Source organism: Ruditapes philippinarum, unplaced genomic scaffold (assembly GCF_026571515.1).
Source record: "Ruditapes philippinarum isolate M1 unplaced genomic scaffold, ASM2657151v2 ctg6320_1_1_1_1, whole genome shotgun sequence".
NCBI classification, from domain to species: domain Eukaryota; kingdom Metazoa; phylum Mollusca; class Bivalvia; order Venerida; family Veneridae; genus Ruditapes; species Ruditapes philippinarum.
Genome location: NW_026852934.1, coordinates 1 through 20966, shown reverse-complemented (window position 1 = coordinate 20966; position 20966 = coordinate 1). Strand labels below are relative to the sequence as shown.

The window sequence follows — 20966 nt, the reverse complement described above, 5'->3', positions numbered from 1 at the left end:
GGAAGCACTGGCTTTGGTATGGTCATGCGAACATTTTGCGATGTATCTAAAGGGAGCAACAACATTCACATGCATTACAGATTGCATGCCGTTAACTAAAATTTGGGAAAAGAAACAACCACCACTAAGAATCGAACGTTGGGGCTTGTGACTTCAACCGTTCAAAATGAAAATAGAGTATAGGTCAGGGAAAGATAATCCCTCATACTTTATGTCCCGTCATCCATTAAAATATAAAGAAGAACGAAATTTAGCAGAGGAATACGTGTCATTTGTCGCAGAACAATCATTACCAGATGCAATGACAATAGATGAGATAAAAATGGAATCATTGAAAGATAAGACAATGCAAAAGGCAGTCGAATTTACAAAGAATGGTAAATGGTATGAATTGAAAACACTGAATGACCCAGAAACAAACAAAGAAGAATTATCATCTTTTCGTAGTATAAAGGACGAATTGACTATGTATAATGAATCATTACTGATGAAAAATGATAAACTAGTGATTCCAAAATCACTCCGTGAAAAAGCAATAAAACTAGGACATGAAGGTCACCAAGGAATTGTGAAAACAAAAAGTTACATAAGATCGAAAGTATATTTTCCAAACATGAATTCTGAAATCGAAGCTGCAATTCAAAAGTGTTTAGCATGTCAATCAAATTCAAATGAACAAAGACCGCGTGAACCTTTGAGAATGAGTGAATTGCCGTCGGGACCTTGGCTCAATATAAGCGCTGACTTTTGTGGTCCGTTAGAAAACGGGGACTATTTACTTGTGGTAATAGACGAGTATTCGAGATATCCGATAGTTGAAATAATAAAAAATATTTCAGCAAACACAGTTATACCGGTGTTCGACAAGATTGTATCAATGTTTGCTATACCGAAAGTGATAAAAACCGACAATGGGTCTCCATTTCAAAGTAAAGCATTTGCTGACTTCATGAAATTTTACGGCATAATTCATCGGAAAATCACACCGAGATGGCCAAGAGCAAATGCCCAAGCAGAATCCTTCAATAAACCACTGATGAAGAGTGTAAAATCTTCATTTATTGAGGCGCGAAACTACAAACAAGGACTGTATGATTTCTTAAGACAATACCGAGCGACACCACACGTATCGACTGGTTATACGCCATTCAAGTTAATGTTTGGTAGAGATCCGACGACTCGAATGCCAAACATCGGTCATGGTAAAAGTGGAAATCTTCAAACAAGAGAAATAGCGCAACAGAACGACGATTTTTCGAAAATGAAAGCAAAACGATATGAAGACGAACGGATACATGCAAGGGACAGATCAATTAACGTAGGGGATCGGGTGTTAGTAAGAAATGAAGCCAGAACAAAATCTGATTCAATATACATTGACAAAAAAGGGACAATGATAAGTGTGAGGAACGATGCTGGTCATTGTATGACTCGAAATTCGTCAGTTATGAAAACTGTTGATCCTCGAATTGTTGGGAAGGAACCGGAAACATCTGAAAACGACCTCGATGAAGGGGAGATAATAGGAAATGAACAGAATTCACACGCGAGTCCGCAATCGGGTTTGGCGAGGACAAGGCCAACACGTGACAGACGTCCTCCACCATACTTAAAAGATTATGTGCCGCGCTAAACAGAGCGTGTATTTTAAAAGAAAGTGAATTGGCCATAATAATGCCAATCGTATGTGTTTTATTCGATTGTACATCATGGATATATATGTGTTTGATTAAATTTAGAATTATCAAAGTAATTATTATATTCGAGAACATGAATAATTAATTAAGTAATACCCAAATAGCGAATCATATAATGAATGAATGTTTGACAATACACACATATAGTGGAGCATACTGGAATATCCCCTCCGGAGTTTATTATAGGGTTTATATTATTAAATGCTTTTATATCATTTAAATATTATCAAACTCAAGGATATCAAATAAAAAAATATAACTAATGTGTCTAATTAATTATGATGTTGGAGAGACAAGGAAATTATCCATGTTTGTAAAGTGTAATATGTCTGATATTGCTCAAGTAGTAGAAAAGTTTCATTGACTAACGTTATTCATTGGTAATAAAGCTGTAGTAAAACTGACCTACAAACGGTTGGAATTCGGACAGTTCCCAGTTTTCCTCATGATTAATTGCTTTATAACAGACCACGTGGAATAAGGAATGCTGATATAAACAAACTTGGACAATTACAGTTAGATGCTGAATTTGTGTTCCATCTGTAGAAACATTATATACAATGTACATGTTTATGATTTTGGTTATTTGAATATGTATTGTATTTAGAACTAAAAAAATCATTAATTAAAAAATAATATTGATTTGATAATATTTACAATAATAAATTTATATAAGATGATGTTTCAATCCAAGAAGAGGAGGGATGTAATATCCTTCATTACTGTAGTCTGCTATTTATAACTATATTGCATGATGGGTAAAAACAGTACTAAACTTCCGGTCAAGATATAACCTGGCTTTCTAAATAAACGTAGTTACAATCAAATGTGTTTCGTATAATATCTATACCCTGGACATAACAGGAAGTGATGTTTTTACAACTTTGATTTGATATAATAGATGATATTTTGAATTTTAAATATAAAATCATAATCATTCATAAGAACCGATCATAACATATCATTTATTTTCACCCAAGCATTTTACAATACAATATTGGGAACAAAATGTTTGCATAAATGTATAGTTCCGCCGGTACAAGAGAAAATGTATAATTATCAATTTACACAGCACACTGATAAGAAAAAGATAGAGACATTTCTAAGATTTTTACAAATATCTTAACTATATATGTATAGCACTAAGTATGAATTATTAGCACAATCAAGTTATAATTCTGCACGTGAATGCCGTGCATAACAGTTATCTACAACTAAAAGAAATGTCATTCGTAGATTTAAGAAGTTTTACTATGTGCATAAAAAGAAATCTTATAATGAACGAATTGGATCTATGTTAAAAAAGACTTTATCTGTGAAATGCGAATTAAATCAATCTTTAACTCTTATATATAGATAATCTGTCAATCTGTCTACACAAACAGACACAGTTAGCTTTAGATTCTGTCTGTCAAAGGAATCCTTGCCTACAGTTACAGACAAAGTCATCTTGACACAAACAAACAAGGTAATCTCGAATTCCTGTCTTTTGAAGGAGGCCCTGCCTACACGAACAGACAAAGTCATCTTGAGTTAAGGAATTGGTAAATTTTATGTATTGGTCTGAACAAAGTCCGGATAGTGGGTAAATTTTCTAAAAACGCGAACTGCACATTGTGTTAAATATCATTTTTCTTACAACATTTTCTAGAGATTTTTCACATATTAAAACTAACATGAAATAGATTGAATATGATTTTACTAATTTAAAAGCTTCATATATTAATGTTATAACATTTGCCATTACGCATTTTTTTACCAAGTTTTTCTTTTTACAAAAATAGAGGTTTTTTTTATGATAAAAGAGGCAAAAAATCGGCGATTTTCAACTGAAATTCCATATTTGTATCAGCAATTAGGGTGATTTCTTTGAAGAGCTGAGTACATGTGGCAGGATTTTAAAATATATAATATCATTTTTACACAATGTAGACAAACGTGCATTCTGAGACTAATCTGAATGAAATCCGCTGCGATTTGACAAATTTACACGTTATTTTTCATAATTGGAAATATCTGGATAGTGGAAGAATTTTCTATTTACACGAGCCGTGAACTTTAAAAAAATATTTGGAAAATAATAGAAAATAATAAAATGCAATGGGGTATAAGTAATATGTAACGAATTACAAACCCTCTTTAAATGAAAAACAACACATATTTAGTGAATGACGGAATGTTTTGCAATAGCGTTAATTACCGATAGTTGAATGAATGAACGAACAAACGAACGAACGTACGTACGTACGTACGAACGAATGAATGAATGAAAAACAAACTAAAAATCCCGTCTTTTTAGAGCTAATTTCCTTCATAAATTGTATGTAAAATTTATGGCTAAATGATCTATATTTTATTTTTAGTGATATATCCAAAGAGGGGTCATTTGTGTTTTTCACACCATGCAATGTTATCTAAATCTGATTTTAGGGTAATAAAACTTAATTGATCGATCTGAACTTCTGTTGCGTAATATGTTAACTATATTATGTCATGTGATGATAATGTCTTTCACAAGTGTTTGGGTGTGAACATGCATTGGGGGCCAATCAGATCTGTCATTGATTCATATTGCAATTCAATCAATGTATTACCAGATTGATACATTCTTTTTGCATTAGTAATTAAAAATATGAACTGCATAAGCCAAACACCGCCTAATTTTATTGCTTAATTACGTCACGGTAAAAGAAAATTTAGGCAATCATCCAATCAAATTCATAACTTTTCACATGTTTATTCATTAAAGATATTCTTTGTTTATCTTTATGTAAAATACTTTTGTTTCAGAAATCTATTAACTTCTTACCGAAACTGCCAAATGGTGTTTAATATCATTTTCCTATGTGGTATATTTGGCAGGATTTTAAAATGTATAATATCATTTTTACACAATAGATAAACGTGCATTTTGAAACTATTATCTTACAGAAATTGGTCGTTATTTGACAAATTTAAAACCAAAAGTTCGACGTTAATTTTCATAATTAGAAACATCCGGATAAGGGAAGAGTTTCATATATACATTAGCTGTGAACTTTAAAATGGAAAATTTAAGAAAATAATTAAAAGTAATATGCTATAATTAATAGTAACGAATTACAAACCCTGTTGAAATGAAGCATGATTATATTTGTTTAACAGAACAGAACATATCTTTATTAACTTAAGTAACATAATATAACACATGAGTATACATAGATAGCAGTGGTGAATATTTGTTAATTTCAACACATGACATGGTTTTATTTAATAAATTTCTACACACAGTACAGTATTATTTTAAGGTATTTGTAAGAGGAAAATTAATAATTATCATGAGAGATGAAAAAAAGAAAAAAACAAATAAACAGCTTCCGCCTGAGGGGGATAGATACGCACGCACGCACACACAAACACACACGCACACATACATACATACATACGTACATACAAGGTAAAATGTGTCAATTACAAAGCTTACAAGTGTCAATCACACTGTTGCAAATAATAAACATTGAAATTGCTTGAGAAAATTGTGTCTCACAAGATCTGTGTGACATCTAAGTTCTTTGTAAGATGTGTGCAAGAAAAGGGTTTATAATATATTTTGATGGAATTCAAACTTCACTTATGTCTTTATACAGATATAGTTTAATAACAATGATAACATGACTTTATAAAACATTGAAATACCAAATACAGTCATATGTATGGCATTTGTTACATCATAATTCGGTTTCATATCCTTATTGTTGGTCTACAGTAAAATATATCTTTGAATCACACATGTACATAAGTAACTGTTAGTTTAGAAATCCCTTTAAATGCTTTACGTTACATTTAAAGCAGACTGCTCGTCCATTTTAAACAAATATAAACCAACATAAGTAAAATTTGAAACAAGTTGGATTATATCAATTAGAGAACCACTTTTCTTAAAGTGCTATATACCAAGCTGTTCTAAAAACAAATTATGTTTTATTGCGTTAATAAATAACTTAATACCACAAATATCTTGAACAAAATTCACCCGTCATTGCCGACTAAAAACTGTGTCAAACATTAGCTCAAGATCTCTCCAATAATTGTAGGTAAATGTATTAAAAAAAAATGTGAGGTTAAATTTCTTTATATTTTTAATACTGTTTACGAATTGTTGCATGGTTTGGAAAAGAATCAATTTTCTGTCTAAGGTAACTGCCAAGCATCAGTATCTGACACGAAAGTAAAAACAATATACCGAATGACTGAGCCTTACTTTAACACCTCGAAATGAAAAAAAATGTATATAATAAAATGTCATTTTGAATTTTGTGCATGAAAATTCTGTTAGAAAGGTATGTCCTCTCAATATATACAATTTTTTGTCTACACTAATTCTTTTGGTCTTGTTTTATTTTGCTGTACAATACCTCGTGTTGATTTGTCTTATTTAACGTTTCGTAAAGTCCATTTGGATATGTCTTGTTGTGAGTACCTGTTTTATGTACATCAATTGTTGTATATTCGCCAGAAGAATCTACGTTATGCTGCAACAATTCATACCAACCATCAGTCGATTGTGCCGCTTCTTCACAATCTGCAAATGTTTCATCAGGTTGTTGCGTCTCGTTGTTTACAATGTGTGATTTGACAGGCTGTTTGATAAACGCATGGTTTGTCGTCTGTAAAGCTAACTCACTTGGTTCATCATATTCATGATATATATCATCGCTTTTTCTTTGCCGTCTGTATTGAACAAAATGATACAAGCGAAATTAAATTACATGTAGAAAGAGTTGAAAGAAATTCAGCTATTGTTTAAGTAGGGTTTCACCTTTTTAATGAAATGGTCAAATGGAAACCTGAAAAATTGTCCAACGATAAGAGCTTATCGTCATATTTGAAAATAAATGTAAAATATATGAAAAACAATTCAATTATGCAAAGTATATGCCAAGATATTTTCCCGGGATGATAATGTAAATTTTTGTATATACCCAAAAGATGATCAAAGATTAAATGTACCGACGGACTGATTCTCATTTTCCTATTATTGCTAAAACATAGTGTTTATGTTAATTAAGATTCAAACTTTTTCTAAAAATCATAATGGACGGAATAAAATGTATTTATCTTTCAAAGGAAAGGTGATCAACCTTTCGACTAGGAGTTAAAGTTGCATGCCTCCAGCTTAGCCAACATATTTCAAGAAAATCAATATTGAGAAAAATGTACTAAAATTTTAAGAAAGGTAAAAACATTCAAGTTCCAAGTGATATTTTACATGTTATATGCGGTTAAAGTCTGCTTTTGCAGTATTTGACCACCATGTTTTTACTGCGGCCCTAACGCATCGAGGGCTGTTTTTGCATATGTTGGCCACCTTTTGGTATTTTTTTGGATTGTAAGTACCGATTGCAATATGTATATTGTTTTATTTGTTCATCTTACAATATTTCATTTTTAATACATTCATAACAAAATAACATGAATCTGGAGGCGTGCTGCTTTAAAGAACGACCAGTATATAAGGACTTTAGTAAATTTCTCGCAAATCTTTTTATAAATTGTTTCAAATGGAAATGAACACGCTTGTTTACCTCTTCTTGATAACAACCAAAGTGATAACTATGCCAACAATTGCGGTTAACGTAATTAATACTGGTACAACAATGATGGTTGATCTGCTTGACTTATCTGAAGAAGTGTTAAACATTAACATGAACAAACCATGATGACATTTATAATCTATGCTAAAAGAAAAATTATTTCTATTATTTCTAAATTCACTTACAATTGTCTTTTTGTCAAATGTTTTAATGAAATTTTATTTCCATCGACTAAGGTGACACAACTATGGTCAGTAATATTGAATGTTCATATGGTAAATATTTAGCGATTAAGCCTTGATGTAGGTTGGACGAGAACTTATGTCAATACGTTCCGGTACTTTATCATATGTTATATGAATTAATATAATATCAAGTCATAATTTACATGTCGAATATAGTGATAACTGTAAGGTGAAAACTTGTAAGACTTACGTCCTTATAAGTATAAAAAAATACACGATTTAATATCATGTTGGTTTTTAGTTTCGACAAGTTTAGTAGAGGTGTTACAGGATAATCTGCCAAAATCTATTTACTTTTACGTAAATTGGTGCAACTGAGTGATGCTTTTACTAGAATTGTGGCAACAGTTATGACCATAGATATATTGACTTTAAATCAATATAGGAAGATTGAACAAGAATTCAAACAATAATCCAAAGTCCTTTATGCCAATGAGCTAATTATTCTTTCCAATGGTAAAAGCTGTAGAAAGAAATATTGCTTTTGAAATAACCTGTCGTTATGTGGTTCGTTTTGTTACCTTCTGTCACCTCATTTACGTTTACTGTTGAATGTCCGGCATCATCTGTTGTAGCTTCTGTTCTTGTTTCTGTCTCGATTTTCTGAGTAATATGTACTTGTGTTGTAAACTTTAGTGTAGATAGAAGTGTTGTTTCTGTTACTTCTGTAAAACGTGAAAAACTATGGATGTAGTGATGTTTTGTTGATGACAGTAAATAATTAATCCGATCATGACAGCAATGACAGTGTACTCAGTGTGCAAGTATAACTACGAATAAAGTTTTCAGTGCCTTCAATGTCTATAAAAATTCCTAAATATATTTGTTACTGTTTATTATGTAATGTTGTTGATAAAGTCATTTAGTATAGGAATTGCATTTTGTAACAAAGTTTTTTTTCTATTTATTATTTATTAAGAGTAGATGTGCTTTTTTTCTTATGTACTATATATAAATCCATGTTATAAACAGACGAGCGGCTTACAGATTTCAGTTAATAAACCTGTAATAAACCTGTAAACTCATATCTAAAATAGTTATAAAATCATATCTAAAATGGTTATAATTAATTACCTTTGTGGCAGTCACTCTGTGTACAAATACAACTATATGTGTGTACATCAAGATCGTCGCATACATGCCCGGGGTCGCATGGGTTCGTAGCGCATGCTTATAAAAATGTAATCATCAGTATATGAAATGAAAATTAGTATATAAGTACTCGTATATAAAAAAGGTAAAGGTAAATGTCTTGTTTATTATAATGTCACCCCTACTGAAAGGGCCAGCCATTTCTGACTTATAAGACACCTTTTGCTTGCATACCACGTACCTCCCAACTTCCACCACTATGCCAGGCGCCAGACGGAAAGAAATCGGAAACATGTATTTTAACTACCTCGCCCCTGACGAAGCGGCCATTTCGGAACGGGTCCTACGAGAAACATTCGTCGCATTTTTTTATAGAAATTGTGTCCCGTATTACAATGATACCTATTAGCATACTGATCATGATGCTATTTAATTCCTTTTGTGTTGTTTTTGTTGTTGTATTTTCATGTATGGTTTATTGTAACACACCAAATACATATAGGCGTAGTAGAATTACGGTAAATAAAGCTAATTTTCTTCCAGCGAAGTGGAGTTATGGCAATATCGGAAAATGTACATGCATATGATATATCTATTTCAATTTCTAAACGGAGCTAAGTCAAAACAAAGTTAACTGATGTAATAGTATGCTTACGCCAGGTGTCATAAAGTGATATTTCTGAAATTCCTCCGCAGAACTCATCATGTCGACCTGGGCAAGGTTCATAACATTCACCAGACAACTGTTTCTTTCTTATTGTATCTCCACAATAACAATCAAAGCCCGCCTATAATAAAAGAAACAGTATAAAAAAGATATTTTTTTATGAGGATAACCTTTTTGCACTTCTGTTTGGAAAATGTAGTCCCAACAATATCCAGTTGCACAATTCACTGCAAGGCGACTAGTAGGGCATAGAAACTGCGAAAAGGGGTACACCTCAAAAGAATGAGAATAGAGGAACAATGACAAGAACATATAAACAAATCAAGGCTATCTCATAAAATTGTTTAGGACATTTATGATGATTTTTATAATGAAAAATGTAGGTATTGTTAGAGTCATGTTCAATAACCACGAACAATTGGACACATTGTTTAAATGCTTTAGTATTACGGCGTTACTAATCTTACTTTCTTTATATTAGTATCAGATAACTTGTAAGTCTAGTAAAGCAAGACATACTTAAATGTTGTACATAATGAAAGCATGTTCAATTCAATGTTCATAACATTATGTTCTCATGAGAAATCAATTCTAATGAATGAATTCTATATCTTGTTACAGAACACAAACCTTCGTTCCAGCATATCTGAATCCCGCTGACAGGCAATATTCCTTACATGCTTTACCACTGTTTCTTATTAATTTCTGAAAAGTTCCTCTTAGTATCCTGATTTCGAATCCATCTTCAAAACATCCCAGATAGCCCGGTGATGTGTAGGCTGAAACAATTAGATGCGATTACTTTGTATTATTTCATGATATGTCCTATAACAATTTTTAAACTTTCAATTATGTTGTTTTACGGTTCAACAAATGCTTTTACGTAGATTTTTATCCCTACTTACACGTGTTCCACGTCTAGGCAATGGAATAAGAAGTAAGATATAAATTGTATGCATTTTCTTTATGCTATAGGAATCTTGTTGCATGCAAAGTTTGATAGATGTCAACTGGTTGACGCCAAAAAACGAACGGTTGATTAAAATTGTCAACGATGTTTGAAAAGTTAACTAATTAATGCACTTTTTATTTGAAGCTGACATACATTTTGATGATGTGTTGAAAATTTTTAACATTTATTGAATTTCGAGTATTTCGAGTATGTCAAAGTGTGAAATGATGACATTTTACAACAAGCCATACTACGTAGTTGTACAACAGGCATTTTTGTGCATGTTTTTACGTTGAATGCACATTTATACTTAGTTTGCAATATTTTGTGGGGTGGGGTCAAAACATATATATATATATATATATATATATATATATATATATATATATATATATATATATATATATATATATAGTATAAATATATATATATATATATATATATATATATATATATATATATAATTTCTGAGACATTATCTGTGCATATATTTATTGCAAATAAACCTACAAAAATAAAAGATAAAAACTAAAGTAATAACTTTCATGTGCATAGTTATGTAGGAAACTAGTTAGCAATTTATTTATTTATTTCCAGTTCTCGAAAATGTTATACAATATGACAGAAAAAAATGTTTCACGAGTAAGGGTTCAAATCCCGCCAAGGATTTCCTCACTTATCTGCACAACGCGTGCGCACTTGAATTAAAAAATATTAGCGAAGGTCATGGTTTTGTAGATTTGAAGAAGCAGCGCACACTTGACATTTGCAGGTGATGCCATTATCATTCGTAACAACACTGTTACAATGCTCTGTTTCATACATATCAAACATTCCCCATCATTGAATTATAAATCTTTATCCAATTTTCAGAAATTCTTTCTTAGGCTGGCAATCGTCTGCAATCAAGTCCTAAAGATTTCTTAGACGAGTTCAAACAGTTAACTCTTATATAACCAAAAAAAGAAAAGGGTTAAAAAATCACCAGAAAATGCATTTAATACCTTAAAGTCATAACTAAATTGTTGCTGTTCTTACTCTCTAAAATGTTTTATTTAAATTAAGATCAATTTTTAGATATTTGTTTTATGACGTGTGCTATACATTTGAAACAGTAGTAAGTTTATAACGGAACCCCATTTTGTCCATAAATTTGTTACAGCAATGATTTCCTTTAATCGTACAAAGCTTAAGGAAATTCTTTTTAAATGTTATTGTGTCGGCTTTGTGAATTTAATTAAGCGGGTGACTGTCTTTGAAACATAATCAAATGAAAAAGATATGAACTTTGTAAACAAATTGCAAAATAAACTAAGATGATATATTATTATCCGTATTAGATAAATCTGTTGATCTATTGTGCACAAAAAAGATGAAAAAGATGAAGGTGTTTAATTAATGTTACTCAGTATAAACATGCTCAACTGTTATCTTGAGTTTATGAATTGGACAATTTTTTGAATTGGTCTGAACAAAATCCGGATAGTCGGTTCATTTTCTAATATCACGAACTGCACATCGCGCTTAATATTATTTCCTTACAACATTCTCTAGAGATTATTCATGTGCATATTTGAAAACTAATATGAAATAGATTGAATAAGTTTTTACTAATTAAGAAGCTATCATAACATTCCGTAAACAATACATTAACGTGCATTTTGAGACTTATTTCATTGACACATATGGAAGTAAAAGTAAAACGTTACAATTTCATAATTTTATGAATTGGTCCGCCAAATCCGGATAGGGATACACTTTCTAAATATACTCAATGCAAAATCGCCTTGAATTTTAATTTTCTTACAGGATTCTCAAGTGATTGTTCATGTGTACATTTTAAGACATAAATTAAAATATAGAATAAAATTTGAACGATTTATCAGCTAACATTGAACGTTGCATACCTCTAAATGTAATTATACCGGCAAATTACAGATGAGGCGGAGAAATTATTTAAATAAAGCCATTTAAAGTATTGTTTTATAATAAATGTTCTTCTGTGATAACCTGTCAGGAGTTTTCCTGGTAAATGTCAATAAGTTCCTGGAAAACGCTTCAGTATGGATTTCTTTGGATAACTTAACGTTTTCCAAGAAGTCAGTGACAATTATCAGAAGAACTCCTGACAAGTTATTAGAAAAACTCCATCTTCCGTATAACAGTTCCTTCCCAATTAAATTAAGTCTCAGTAATAAAATCACCATGTCATTTGAAAAAAAGTTATATGTACAATGTTATTTCAAATACATGAAATACATGTACAGTGATGCCTGTTTAGACTTAGAGTCGCTGATCTATCATCCAATATCAAACATTGCATTCCAATGTTAAGAAGAGGTGTTAATTTCTGTGAACATACAACTTAACATTTCTATCATAAATCTAAACATAGAAACCAATATGGTTAATAATAAGGTGATTTTATAGTATGCTTAAACCTCTAACATGTAAACCCGATATTTATTAGCCTTTAGCCTTGGGAGCAATGCGATCAGTGCAGACCACGATCAACCCGCATATCCGTATCGTCTTATCGTGGTTTGCACTGTTCGCTATTGATCAGTACTAATTCAGAAAATTTCCCCAACAGTGGAACATAGTGGACCCAGTTTCTCGCGCTACTGTTTCTGCTTCTGTTGATATACAAAGTAACCGACGGCGGCGCCGGGGACAACTAAAAGTATTGCAGCTCCAAGTACTATCCACACAACGACAGACGGCCCGGCTCGATCCTCACCAGGAATGTGTTTTGCTTGGCGAGACGCAGGCATTTTTGGATTGATTATAGGTTTAAAGTGTTTGTTTATTCTGTAGTTGTGTTGGTGTGTTGTGTTGCAGATGTAACAATCTCTTTTCGTGTAGTTGATGGTGTTTCTGTAGGCTTTGTAACTCTAGTTGTTGATACCCGTGTCGTTGGTGCTTCTGTTGTTTTAACAGAAACCCTCCCTTTCTTTAAAGCAAACATTAAAATAATATTTAAATCTTTATGGGTCCCTTTATTTTTCATTAAAGGTGAACGCTTCTCTCTCTCTGTACATCATACACGTTTTAGAAACAACTGCAGTAACTTTAATTCGGATTTATATGATAATCACATTTTTTTCCAGTCCATCTTGTGTATGTGGAGCATACATTGGAAATTCAAAACACTTTTTTAAAATGCAAATTATACAGTGAACAAAGACGAACATTGTTCTTAAATACAATATTTTTTCATCCTCTGAGTGTACGAATTTTTTTGTTTGGAATAGAAGAGTGTTCTGAATCCAAAAATGTATTTATTTTTAAAGAAGTACAGACTTTTATTAAATCAAGCAAGAGATCTAATTGAATAAAATCAGACATTTTACTGCTGAAACGGTAAATTTTGTTGAAACAGGGTTTTGTGTGGTCAATATCTTCGTATTTATTTATTTATTTGCAGTTTTGTTATTACAATAATTTTATTATTTCATTCATTGTTTATAATTTTTTCTCAAAAGTTGATACTTAAAACACTAAATTCAAAAGCCATAAATAACTTAAAATTTAACACTATTGACTTTTAAAACTTATATTTTATACATTTAAATAACTTAACTTAATCATTCTTAGAATCATAATTGTATTATAATGCTTTTCTATATTTCTATTTTTTTATTTTTCTCATGAGATTTATTTATATTTACATAATTTATAAAACATTTATTAAAATCACTTCCTGAAAAATTAATTAAAACTGAAAGTCGATAGAATTTGATAATAAAATAGTATAAACTTATTTTGACTAACATCAGGGAAGGGCCCACGATAATGTTGTTAGAAGTTTTGGCAAACCCTTTTGTATGTACGCTTGATTATGTTTGTAAAATTATGAAATTGTATATTGTTTGTATATTTTGATATAATACAATATAATTAAACTTAAAGCCGGTTTTTTTGTACCTGATTGCGTAGTAGTTGTTTGTGTTGTTGTTGTTTTTGTTGTAGGTTTGGATGTTGTTGTTTTCGTTGTGGGTTGTGGCATCGTTCTTGTTGTTAATTTTACCGTTGATTGTTTTATAGTTGTTGGTGAGCTTATTTCCTGACTTGCATCTGAAATACAAATCGGTGCTCATTTAAACAGCCTAAACACAATAAGATACACTTTAACAACACTATCTCACGACTATTCACGAAGGACTGACTGACTCCGAACAACAACTGCAATCAATTAGGTAGTTAATTTATTTTGGGGTAAGTGCGTTTAAATATATATAAAGAGGCAACAACATCACTGGCTTACGGTGGCACAGAGGTGACATGCGTGTGTGTTTTTATTTATCTCGTACATACGAGATACTTTGTCATGGCCACGAGATACTATGTCGTGGCCATGGGTTACTAAGTCGTGGCCACGGGTTACTAAGTCATGGCCACGGGTAACTAAGTCGTGGCCACGAGATATTTTAGTGTTTCGCGCGAAATACTTTGTCGTGGTGGCCACGACATGGTATCGCGTGCGCATGAGATAAATAAAAACACACACATGTCACCTCTGTGTCACCGCACTTGTTTGATGAGAAAAGTAGGTTATTTCATTTCATACATACTGTGCAAATTAATACCAAGAAAAGTCACAAACAAGGGAAATACACTTAAATTGATGTCCCTTCTAAGAACCTGAGTGTGAATTGGTTTGAATTGTCTAAAGAAACATTACCGCTGTAATTGGATCAAACATTCTGATATAAATAGTTATATCTCGACAACCATGTTTGTTTCTTTCTTCGGCTGGAAATCGTCTGCAATCAAGTCCTAAAGATTTCTTAGACGAATTCAAACAGTTAACTCTTATATCACCAAAAAAAGAAAAGAAAAGGGTTAAAAAATCACCAGAAAATGCATTTAATACCTTAAAGTCATAACTAAATTGTTGCTGTTCTTACTCTCTAAAATGTTTTATTTAAATTAAGATCAATTTTTAGATATTTGTTTTATGACGTGTGCTATACATTTGAAACAGTAGTAAGTTTATTACGGAACCCCATTTTGTCCATAAATTTGTTACAGCAATGATTTCCTTTAATCGTACAAAGCTTAAGGAAATTCTTTTTAAATGTTATTGTGTCGGCTTTGTGAATTTAATTAAGCGGGTGACTGTCTTTGAAATATAATCAAATGAAAAAGATATGAACTTTGTAAACAAATTGCAAAATAAACTAAGATGATATATTATTATCCGTATTAGATAAATCTGTTGATCTATTGTGCACAAAAAAGATGAAAAAGATGAAGGTGTTTAATTAATGTTACTCAGTATAAACATGCTCAACTGTTATCTTGAGTTTATGAATTGGACAATTTTTTGAATTGGTCTGAACAAAATCCAGATAGTCGGTTCATTTTCTAATATCACGAACTGCACATCGCGCTTAATGTTATTTCCTTACAACATTCTCTAGAGATTATTCATGTGCATATTTGAAAACTAATATGAAATAGATTGAATAAGTTTTTACTAATTAAGAAGCTATCATAACATTCCGTAAACAATACATTAACGTGCATTTTGAGACTTATTTCATTGACACATATGGAAGTAAAAGTAAAACGTTACAATTTCATAATTTTATGAATTGGTCCGCCAAATCCGGATAGGGATACACTTTTTAAATATACGCAATGCAAAATCGCCTTGAATTTTAATTTTCTTACAGGATTCTCAAGTGATTGTTCATGTGTACATTTTAAGACATAAATTAAAATATAGAATAAAATTTGAACGATTTATCAGCTAACATTGAACGTTTCATACCTCTTAATGTAATTATACCGGCAAATTACAGATGAGGCGGGGAAATTATTTTAATTAAGCCATTTAAAGTATTGTTTTATAATAAATGTTCTTCTGTGATAACCTGTCAGGAGTTTTCCTGGTAAATGTCATGAAGTTCCTGGAAAACGCTTCAGTATGGATTTCTTTGGAAAACTTAACGTTTTCCAAGAAGTCAGTGACAATTATCAGAAGAACTCCTGACAAGTTATTAGAAAAACTCCATCTTCCGTATAACAGTTCCTTCCCAATTAAATTAAGTCTCAGTAATAAAATCACCATGTCATTTGAAAAAAAAGTTATATGTACAATGTTATTTCAAATACATGAAATACATGTACAGTGATGCCTGTTTAGACTTAGAGTCGCTGATCTATCATCCAATATCAAACATTGCATTCCAATGTTAAGAAAAGGTGTTAATTTCTGTGAACATACAACTTAACATTTTTATTATAAATCTAAACATAGAAACCAATATGGTAAATAATAAGGTGATGCTATAGTATGCTTAAACCTCGAAAATGTAAAACCGATATATATTAACCTTTAGCCTTGGGCGGCAATGCGATCAATGCAGACCACGATCAATCCGCATATCCGTGCCGTCTTATCGTGGTTTGCACTGTTCGCTATTGATCAGTACTAATTCAGAAAATTTCCCCAACAGTGGAACATAGTGGACCCAGTTTCTCGCGCTGCTGTTTCTGCTTCTGTTGATATACAAAGTAACCGACGGCGGCGCCGGGGACAACTAAAAGTATTGCAGCTCCAAGTACTATCCACACAACGACAGACGGCCCGGCTCGATCCTCACCAGGAATGTGTTTTGCTTGGCGAGACGCAGGCATTTTTGGATTGATTATAGGTTTAATGTGTTTGTTTATTCTGTAGTTGTGTTGGTGTGTTGTGTTGCAGATGTAACAATCTCTTTTCGTGTAGTTGATGGTGTTTCTGTAGGCTTTGTAACTCTAGTTGTTGATACCCGTGTCGTTGGTGCTTCTGTTGTTTTAACAGAAACCCTCCCTTTCTTTAAAGCAAACATTAAACAAATATTTAAAACCCTATGGGTTCCTTTATTTTTCATTAAAGGTGAACGCTTCTCTCTCTCTGTACATCATACACGTTTTAGAAACAACTGCAGTAACCTTATTTCGGATTTATATGATAATCACATTTTTTCCAGTCCATCTTGTGTATGTGGAGCATACATTGGAAATTCAAAACACTTTTTTAAATGCAAATTATACAGTGAACAAAGACGAACATTGTTCTTAAATACAATATTTTTTCATCCTCTGAGTGTACGAATTTTTTTGTTTGGAATAGAAGAGTGTTCTGAATCCAAAAATGTATTTATTTTTAAAGAAGTACAGACTTTTATTAAATCAAGCAAGAGATCTAATTGAATAAAATCAGACATTTTACTGCTGAAACAGTAAATTTTGTTGAAACAGGGTTTTGTGTGGTCAATATCTTCGTATTTATTTATTTATTTGCAGTTTTGTTATTACAATAATTTTATTATTTCATTCATTATTTATAATTTTTTTCTCAAAAGTTGATACTTAAAATACTAAATTCAAAAGCCATAAATAACTTAAAATGAAACACTATTGACTTTTAAAACTTATATTTTATACATTTAAATAACTTAACTTAATCATTCTTAGAATCATAATTGTATTATAATGCTTATCTATATTTCTATTTTTTTATTTTTCTCATGAGATTTATTTATATTTACATAATTTATAAAACATTTGTTAAAATTACTTCCTGAAAAATTAATTAAAACTGAAATTCGATAGAATTTGATAATAAAATAGTATAAACTTATTTTGACTAACATCAGGGAAGGGCCCACGATAATGTTGTTAGAAGTTTTGGCAAACCCTTTTGTATGTACGCTTGATTATGTTTGTAAAATTATGAAATTGTATATTGTTTGTATATTTTGATATAATACAATATAATTAAACTTAAAGCCGGTTTTTTTTTGTACCTGATTGCGTAGTAGTTGTTGTTTGTGTTGTTGCTGTTTTTGTTGTTGTAGGTTTGGATGTTGTTGTTTTCGTTGTGGGTTGTGGCATCGTTCTTGTTGTTAATTTTACCGTTGATTGTTTTATAATTGTTGGTGAGCTAATTTCCTGACTTGCATCTGAAATACAAATCGGTGCTCATTTAAACAGCCTAAACACAATAAGATACACTTTAACAACACTATCTCACGACTATTCACGAAGGACTGACTGACTCTGAACAACAACTGCGATCAATTTTAGGTAGTTGATTTATTTTGGGGTAAGTGCGTTTCAAATATATATAAAGAGGCAACAACATCACTGGCTTACGGTGGCACAGAGGTGACATGTGTGTGTGTTTTTATTTATCTCGTACATACGAGATACTTTGTTATGGCCACGAGATACTATGTCGTGGCAATGGGTTACTAAGTCGTGGCCACGGGTTACTTAGTCATGGCCACGGGTAACTAAGTCGTGGCCACGAGATATTTTAGTGTTTCGCGCGAAATATTATGTCGTGGTGGCCACGACATAGTATCGCGTGCGCATGAGATAAATAAAAACACACACATGTCACCCCTGTGTCACCGCACTGGTTTGATGAGAAAAGTAGGTTATTTCATTTCATACATACTGTGCAAATTAATACCAAGAAAAGTCACAAACAAGGGAAATACATTTAAAATTGATGTCCCTTCTAAGAACCTGAGTGTGAATTGGTTTGAATTGTCTAAAGAAACATTACCGCGTAATAATTAAACAGCTCGTATACATCTAAACGTAGTGTTGTATGACAAATTCGTGTTTTACGTGGTTAAACATATTTTAATGCATAGAAAACTTAGTAATCATTTATTTTTAAGAGCTTGTGTACATTCGGCAAATTTCGTCATTTTCCGTACATAACACTGATTGTTGGCAAGAAGCATTGTATGGTCCTGGTCAGACAGACGCTTAATAGAACTGCATGATATTATACACAGAGTTAATCGGAATATGATTAATTCATGATAAACCATTACGAGCAACCAAATATGCATACAGTCGGATTCCTGGCACATTACGACTTTGACTGTTCAAAGCGTACCCGTCCTAACGAGTACTAGTAGTATGGACATAATGGAATTTTCGTGTCCTAACGCTTCCCAAATCACACCGTACAATCAAATGGGAAGACAACCGTTTAACGCGACGACAGCCGTACTAGTTTATACATGTCGGTATAAAACCATAATTCAAGGGCGCTCAGTATCTATCTATCTTTAACATATCCCAACTGATGTGTTCGAGTAAATCAATGTTATGGATAACTAGTCAACATCTAAAGGAGCATGCTAACATTTTTAGGTCCTCTGCCAGCTTTACATTACGTGAATTTTGATTGAAAATAACCACATTTTCTGATGAAATGTAGCATTTTTTTTAAATGTCACAAAATCTTACATTTCTTCATGATAATAAATCATTTTAAGATACGATTCGTAAACGTCAACATTTTGTCACTAAATATTCCAAACCATACCTTCAAAAATGCTTTCCTTTTAAAGATATATGGTATTTAAATTTGAATCTCTTCAACATTTGAGTAACTTCATCAACCGTTCGCCTCTATTTAATGATTACATCGACATCGACATCCACTCATCAACAAAAATAAAAAGGCTGAAAACAATTCAACGAAACAAATTTTAGTGCATTAAGTTTTACTCTTTCATAGGTACTATAGCACAAAAGCCCTAAACATTATTTCGTTGAACGGTTTTCAGCGTTATTTATTCTTGCTGATGAGTGGATGTCGATCATTAAAAAGAGGCACACGGTTGATAACATTATTCAAATTTTGAAACAACGGCGCAGATCTTAACACACATTCGTTTTGGTAGCATTTTGCAAGTTGCACATTTACCGATTTTATACCGCATTTATTAGCATGTAACACCACGGCGCTCTCTTTCACGACTTTTTTTTCAAAAAGTGACCACGGGGGAGGAAGTGTTACACGAGGGATGGAGTTCTTATGATAACATGTCAAGGAGTTCTTGTGATAACTGTCACGGAGTTCGTCGGAAAACTATTGTATATACTGCAAAACACTCGTCGAAAATGGTAATTTTCATCGTTTAAAAGTGAGTTTTAGGTGCTAAATTAATCTTTAATGATTAAGCTTGCCTTACATATTGCATTATGTGTCAAAAACTAGGATGAGCGTATTATATTTTATAAGTATTACAACCTTATTGAACTAGAACTGCCACTGTCATGGCGTGAATACCCCCGCATACCACTTTGTCAGAATCAACAGTGGCCATTTAGAACTCAAGGACAACCACCCTGCCAAACCTGAGGTTACTAAGCCAGTGCATTGCTAAGATATGTATTCTCCTGCTTCAAATGTGAAAATTTTAAAATCAAGTTTTTTAGTCAAGGGCCCTGTGACCTTGACCTTTGACCCAGTAACCTCAAAATCAATAGGGGTCATTAACTTATCATGACTAACCTCCATGCCAAATATGAAGACTGTGGGTCAAAGGAAACTAAAGTTATTGGGCGGACAAGCTTTTTTTTAGACAAGGCCCCTGTGACCTTTACCTTTGACCCAGTGACCTCAAAGTCAATAGGAGTCATCGACTAATTATGACAAACCTCCATGCCAAATATGAAGACTGTGGGCCAAAGGAATCTCAAGTTATTGGGCGGCAAGCTTTTTAAAGTCAAGGCCCCTGTGACCTTGACCTTTGATTCAGTGACTTCCAAAATCAATAGGGGTCATCTTCTAATCATGACTAACCTCCATACCAAATATGAAGACTGTGGGCCAAAGGAATTCTCAAGTTATTGGGCGGCAAGCTTTTTAAAGGTCAAGGCCCCTGTGACCTTGACCTTTGATTCAGTGGACTCCAAAATCAAAATAAGGGG

The 20966-nt window shown here is 32.2% G+C and overlaps 2 protein-coding genes across 3 annotated transcripts; one reads left to right on the top strand and one right to left on the bottom strand.

Annotated features, from left to right (window-relative positions):
* Positions 1–166: 166 nt before the first annotated feature.
* Positions 167–1633, top strand: LOC132728451 (uncharacterized protein K02A2.6-like). Its single transcript, XM_060714097.1, has one exon. It carries the CDS (start codon positions 167–169, stop codon positions 1631–1633), a length of 1467 nt encoding a protein of 488 aa, XP_060570080.1.
* Positions 1634–2682: 1049 nt separating this feature from the next.
* On the bottom strand, positions 2683–18182 carry LOC132728434 (uncharacterized). 2 transcript variants are annotated; one of them, XM_060714080.1, is made up of 8 exons: positions 18029–18182; positions 14154–14303; positions 9905–10053; positions 9263–9395; positions 8590–8685; positions 8010–8180; positions 7262–7358; positions 2683–6407 (listed from the first exon to the last, which is right to left on the bottom strand). In XM_060714080.1, the coding sequence occupies exons 1-8, from the start codon at positions 18114–18116 to the stop codon at positions 6053–6055; spliced, it is 1239 nt and encodes a 412-aa protein (XP_060570063.1). In that variant the 5' UTR covers positions 18117–18182; the 3' UTR covers positions 2683–6052. The 2 variants fall into 2 exon arrangements, with proteins under 2 accessions (XP_060570063.1, XP_060570069.1); XM_060714086.1 differs by having other exon boundaries at positions 8037–8180.
* Between the last annotated feature and the right edge of the window lie 2784 nt (positions 18183–20966).